The sequence below is a fragment of the Ziziphus jujuba genome, chromosome 7 (genome assembly GCF_031755915.1).
Source record: "Ziziphus jujuba cultivar Dongzao chromosome 7, ASM3175591v1".
In the NCBI taxonomy this organism is placed as follows: domain Eukaryota; kingdom Viridiplantae; phylum Streptophyta; class Magnoliopsida; order Rosales; family Rhamnaceae; genus Ziziphus; species Ziziphus jujuba.
In genome coordinates, this window is record NC_083385.1 from 2325928 (window position 1) to 2332640 (window position 6713).

Sequence of the window (6713 nt, forward strand, 5' to 3'; positions counted from 1 at the left end):
GTCGATAGTTTTTGGATGTATCGTATATTTATTGAATTTTTACTAACGCATTAATCTTAGAATCCCGTTTTTGTTTTTTCAGACTCATTTGTTTTGTAGCGTCGCTAAGTGAATGTCGCTAGATATCAATTTTCGCGTAGTGGATGGAAAACTCCATCTTGTAATATTGGCCTTTAATCTCTTTGACTAGAAATGATGGCACTTCGTCTTCTTCCAAGCATTTGAGTGAAACTAAAAGTTCATCGTACAGTGTTATTGACCAAAACCAGCTCCCTCTAAGTCCTAATGGCTTCCTTATTGGAAACAGAAAACAACTCAAAAGTCCATGACCATGAAACCAGGGAAGAAGAAGAAGAAGAAATCTTCTGCTACGCTTTGCAGCTGGGATCTTCCTCTGCAATGTGCATGTCATTGCAATGTACAATTGAGCTTGGCGTATTCAATATCATAGGGAAAGCAGGTTCAGGAGCAAAGCTCTCCCCATCAGATATTACAGCCCAGATGCCCACTAACAACCCTGAGGCGCCCCACCATGGTGGACTCCATCCTCAGGGTCTTGGCCTGCCACTCTGTGCTCAACTGCTCTGTGGTTGCTGCTGATGACAATATAATGGCTCTTTGCAAAGGCTATACAGTCTTTCTCCAGTGTCCAAATCTTTGTCACAAACAAAGATGGTGTTTCATTGTGCCCTGGGGTGTCGTCCATACAAGATAAAGTACTCTTAGCTAACTGGTTGATGTTGGTAGTCTTGGGGTGACCCGTCAGAATGTCACTTCCACATACCCACAAATCAAAGGCATTAATTTCGACTTACCTCATGTCAGTAAACATGCCCCTTCTTGTCCAAGGTACATGAGTCCGTTGTTTTATTAATTCTCATGTTTATCAATTTTGAATTTACTATATCCTAAAACATTTTATTTTTATTAAAATAAATTAGTTTTTAATTTATTTTTTTACACGTTGCAGGTTTGGAACATGTAGGAGGAGATATGTTTGAGTCTACCAAGCAGGAATGTCATTTTATGAAAGTAATGAATTGTGCAAATTTTCCAAACCTCATATTATTATCTTATATATGTATATATATAATTTGTATTCAAAATAAAAAATATTCTTTTTTTTTTTTTTTTTGGTGGTATACAAATTAAGATTTTTAATTCTTTGGTTTAAATACAATAGTAAATGACACATTTTATAGTTAATTGTGTGGCTATTACTATTATTATTATTATTATAAAACTTTTACAACCAAGAGATTGAGAACTAGGGAAAAGAGGACGGTGTGAACGTCAAAAACGAAAAAGGACAACATTGTAATTAAAGAGAAAAAAAAATGTGGGCTATGTTTTATATATGAAAGTTGTATTGGTTTTGGCAAAAAGTAAATAATTAAAAAAAAAGAAAAAAAAAAGACTGGTATCATGTGCACGAGCAAGTTTTACTAGCATTGCTAATGGTGGCAATAATATTGGAGTAAAAAGGACGGCTTAATATTGTCCGCACTCCTCTTTTATGGCAGCTGGCCTTGGATGGGAACCATCTTTTTTGTGGAGGAGTATTATCTGGGTAGAGTTGTGTTATCTAATGGTTGGATTTGGAGAGTAGGGAATGGTCATAATATTAGAGTGTATCGAGATCCTTGGTTGGGTGGCATTGGTTCAAGATATATGTTCTTTCGCCAAGGATTTTTAAATGCAGAGGCTACAGTTTCGGAATTGATCACTGACTCAGGAGGATGGGCGAGTGAAAGGGTACAGAATGCTTTTTCTCAGTATGAGGCCTTCATTATTTTGAAGACACCAGTTGGTGGATTGGGTGTTCATGATCGGTTGTGAAAGAGTTTAGAATGATATGATTCAAAAGGATGATTTACATTGATCATTGTGGAAGTATTTACACACAGATGTAAAGCATTGATAAGTCTCCTAACTATGTGATAATATAATAACCTGATAATGACTATATCTAAGGTATATCTCTATATGTTATAAGATTACAATTATCATTAACTACCTACAATGCTGCTGGTTATTAGGTTAGCTTGGCACTTTACTCCATCTGGATGTTATAAAGTTAGACCAAGATATTGGGTGGCTTGGAGATTTGGCAGTGCTTCTAGGATCGGCAGTACAAGCTCAAAAGAAATTTCAAGGCGAGCATTATGAAAGTTACAGATCCCAAATGAAATTAAAATTTTTGTTTGGAGGGCCTGCAACTCAATCTTGGATAAGACATAAAGTATAAGAATCTTGTCGTACATTTACTATATAAAAAGGGTGTAAAGTAGAAAATCTTGTTACAGATAATCTCACATAATTGTACTATAGGAATAATATGTGTTTAGTAAAAGTAATGATACTTAAATTGTACACGTATCTTTGTAATAAGGGAGTTCTTATCTGTATAAGGGAATCCCCTTAAACTTGAAAGGCAAAATTAAACCCTAATAAGACTCGTAAATTTGGATGTTCTGTGTTTACTTATTGGATTATAGAGTTTCAACGGGGTTGCTGGTGCTAGTAAAATTATTGAAACATATTCAATAATCATATGCTTGCTTTTCAATATAATTATAATATGTCAAACAAACTCTAAATATCTTTAATTAACATTAACAAATAATTAAGACAAGCAAACTATATATAAATTTTAAAAATAAAAATAACAAAAATAAAAATTGAACACATTAACAAAATGACATATAAGTTATTTTTTTGCCAAACAAAATTGCCATCCTTAACCCTATTTTATTCAGCTAGCTCTTTCTATTTCAACTTCAAACTGAGCTTCCAAATTTTTTATCTTGTTTACCTGAACAGTATAGTCTATAGAATGACGTTAGGTAACAATGATGAATGGCAATATTGTAAGATTAAAGCGAAGAATGACTTAACATTTTCATTGTTGCTAATGCTATAATAATTTCTCTCTAAAATAAGAAGAGCATAGTTGACAATACTCCCTCTTTTATAATAGGGAGAAAAACACATATTCTTTTTTACAAAGAAAAAACACGAATATTTAGGAGAGATTCTTTCTTAATTCTCTCTCTAATACGATTTCCTTCTTTCTCTCTGTTTCCATGTTTCTCACGCCTCAAAATGGAATTGGCTTCTATATGAGAAATGGGATCGACCCTTCTTTAAAATGGGATAATTTTCAAAGTGATGAGATGTGCATATTTATAGATGCATATGGTGGTTTGAAAGGAGGTGGCAGAGTTCAAAATTGAAATTGAGTTCTTCTTTGGTGGAGTTCAAATTTCTTGAATTCTCCTTTGACATAGTCAAAGAAAGTGGCTTTACCACCTTTATTGCCACATTAATAATTAATTTAATGTTTCTCTTCTTATAATTATATGTTTAAGTTAATTATGGTATGCAGATAGCGTGTTTCATAAGAAAACAATCAATTAAGCTCAATGCCTATGACATATTTTTTATAAAAAAGGAAACAAAAAGATAAAAAAATGGAAATGTCAATTGAGATAATCACTAGCTATTATTTCCTACCCATCTCAGTCAGGTATTAGTAAATGATGCAGTAGTTGCCTGCTTGGAAAACTTCTAGTTTCGTAAAGAAATACTCATAGTAATGGAAATTGGAGGTGGATTCTTAGTCATATTAATATTATTCTTTTGAACAACTAATTTATTACTTATATTTACTTTCAGGAAAACTATAAAATTCACGAAGGTGGTTGAAAGATCTCATTCCGATATAAAAAGTCCATCCCAGCAGCAACATATGCTTAATATATCACCAACCACTAATCTTGTGCTCTTATAAGCGTTAGCAATTCCTCTTCCTCTTCTTCCAAGCATATTTGAGTAAATCTCAGTTCTAAGTTTTAATGGCATCCTCATTGGAAATAGAAAACAATCTAAGAGACCATGACCATGATACCAGGGAAGAAGAAGAAATCTTCTCCTATGCATTGCAGCTGGTGGGTTCCTCTGCACTGCCCATGTCACTGCTATGCGCTATCGAGCTTGGCGTATTCGATATCATAGGCAAAGCAGGTGAAAAGGCAAAGCTTTCCCCAGCAGAGATTGCAGCCCAGTTGGGTACCAACAACCCTGACGCACCCACCATGCTGGACTCCATCCTTAGGCTCTTGGCCTGCCACTCTGTCCTCAACTGCTCTGTGGTTGCTGATGATAACAATAATAAAATTGATGGCTCTTTGCAGTTGCAGAGGCGATACAGTCTTGCCCCAGTGTCCAGGTTCTTTGTCACCAACAAAGATGGTGTTTCATTGGGCCCCTTGATGTCGCTTACACAAGATAAAGTCTTCTTAGCTAGCTGGTCTGCGCTGTCTTTTTTTTTTTTAATTATTTTTTTGGTTGTTCATTCACAACTTGGTTAGTTTTTTTGTTCAATATTGATCTTTTCTTTTTTGTGTTATCAGAATCGATCATTCCATTGTTTTGAATCTTAACAATCACGTAGTGATTCATGGTCCAAACACATCTTCTAGTTTAACAATCACGTAATCTACTAGCTTGATGGATCGAAGCTCAACAAGCTTTGTAGGTCATGTTTCCCAGTTAATTAGTTTGTTTTAACTAGGATTATTGCAAGCCGTCAAACTTAACACTTTCCGGATGATTTGAATCATTAAGTTTGACCTATATTTCCAGTTAAAGTTAATTTAAGACGAGTTTTGGTGGTGTGATTGTTGTTAACGGAAATCTAGGTTCTCAAGTCAACTCTTTGTCCTATGCTTACTTTGTTTTATTATCATATCCGGTTAGAGTCCAGTGAATAACTTTATTGTTTAGTTAAAAAAAAAAAAAAAAAATAGATAAATATTCCATCTCCTACACATTTGTTTTAAATAAATAATAATAAAAGATTTTACCTAATTCTTATAAAACTAATGTTTCACAAAACACAGGTCCCAATTGAAAGATGCAATTCTTCAAGGTGGAATACCATTCAACAGGGTTTATGGAATGCACGCTTTTGAGTATCCAGAAGTGGACCCCAGATTCAATCAGGTTTTGAACACTGCAATGTACAATCACACTACTATTGCTATTAAGCAGATACTCGAGGTTTACAAGGGTTTTGAGCACATCAAACAATTGGTCGATGTTAGTGGTGGTTTTGGGGTGACCCTTAAGAGTATCACTTCTACATTCCCACATATCAAGGGCATTAATTTCGACTTGCCTCATGTCATTAAACATGCCCCTTCTTATCCAGGTATATATATATATATATATGTATGTATGTATGAAAATTTTGGTTTACAAAGTCTATCATTAATCTTGTATTGATTCTTCTGAATTTGCTACATATCATAAACTTTTTTTATAATTCTCATATAGAAATTAAAGTAGGCTTTATTTTATTATTTTTTACTTTTTTGATGTATATGTTGTAGGCGTGGAACATGTAGGAGGAGATATGTTTGTAAGTGTCCCAAGCGGGGATGCCATTTTCATGAAGGTAATAATAATTAGTTTTGCAAATTTCCTACAAATTAACCATTATATGTATATAGTATATTTGGTTGGTCTGACTGTCCTACAATTAATGAAATATTGTCAATTCTGAGAAGTGGATTCTTCACGATTGGAGCGATGAGAAATGCATAAAGTTGTTGAAAAACTGCTACAAGGCAATTCCAGAAAGCGGAAAAGTGATTGTTGTGGATTCAGTTTTTCCAGTAAAGCTGGAGACAAGTGCTGCAGTGAAAAGCATCTCCCAAGCCAATGTGGTTATGATGACTCAAAACCCAGGAGGGAAGGAGAGGACCGAACAAGAATTCCTTGCTCTGGCAACTGCTTCTGGATTTGGTGGCGTTAGATTTGAATGCTGTGTCTCTCCCTCTTGGGTTATGGAGTTCTTTAAGTAGAGCCACAACCTCTCTACTTATGAAAATGCTTTCAATTTTATTTCTTGCTCTGCTCCTTGTAATTGAAGCTAATATATGCTTCTTTCCAAAAAATTAATCCATAATAAGATTTTACAGACTTCAAATTGAAATAAAAGTTGTTTCTCGTCTAAGTTACCGTCAATCGCCTCCTCTTTGCAATTGACATATTCCATACATTCATCTTTAAAAACAACTTTAATTTAAAAGGAACTCAAATAAATCAATTATAAAGCCAAAAAATTGAAACTTTTCACCAAGCAATTTTATTTTTCACTCTGATCATTTTTTGGATTTTTTTTTTTTTTTTTTTTTTTTTTTTGGTCTTCTATATCAACTTTGTACAACAAAGAAGAATCTTTGCTTTCAGTATAAAGGCCAAGTAGTCTAGTAGTTTTATATATGAACCTTATACTAATGAGATTTGAGACATCAATATTTCAAAATTTTGCATGTTTAATTTAATCATATACTGTTAAGTAAAATTAACAAAATTGTAAGTTTTACAATTATATATATATATATATATATATATATAGGTGAAGTAGCTAGAAATACCTTTTTTTTTTTTTTTTCCAGAAAGAAGAAATAAGTTTGAATAAAATAATAAATTTATAGATGGCAAATTCTACATATTCTAATATTAGTTAGGTTTTGTAACAAAATATTTTCCTACTAATTCCCAATTCTTTTGGAATATGAAAAATGTATTCCGCAGAATTTTTTATGAATGATACTTGGAGAGTAATGGTATTAATTATCCATTTGAATTAATAAAATTAACCTGAGATAAAAGAAATGGACAATTTGGCACATTTATGGAGT

General features: G+C 33.3%; 1 protein-coding gene across 1 annotated transcript; it reads left to right on the forward strand.

Moving 5' to 3' along the window:
- The first annotated feature begins 3710 nt into the window (after positions 1-3710).
- On the forward strand, positions 3711-6006 carry LOC107423799 (cathecol O-methyltransferase 1). Its single transcript, XM_048478746.2, has 4 exons — positions 3711-4312; positions 4905-5215; positions 5397-5461; positions 5574-6006. The coding sequence occupies exons 1-4, from the start codon at positions 3858-3860 to the stop codon at positions 5868-5870; spliced, it is 1128 nt and encodes a 375-aa protein (XP_048334703.2). The 5' UTR covers positions 3711-3857; the 3' UTR covers positions 5871-6006.
- The last annotated feature ends 707 nt before the right edge of the window (positions 6007-6713 follow it).

Excerpts from the sequence above, each read along its gene's own strand:
- LOC107423799 (XM_048478746.2), top strand. The coding sequence starts at position 3,858 with ATGGCATCCTCATTGGAAATAGAAAACAATCTAAGAGACCATGACCAT. Across the intron at positions 5,216-5,396 it reads ACATGCCCCTTCTTATCCAG|GCGTGGAACATGTAGGAGGA; the intron begins GTATATATATAT and ends TATATGTTGTAG. Across the intron at positions 5,462-5,573 it reads GGGATGCCATTTTCATGAAG|TGGATTCTTCACGATTGGAG; the intron begins GTAATAATAATT and ends AATTCTGAGAAG.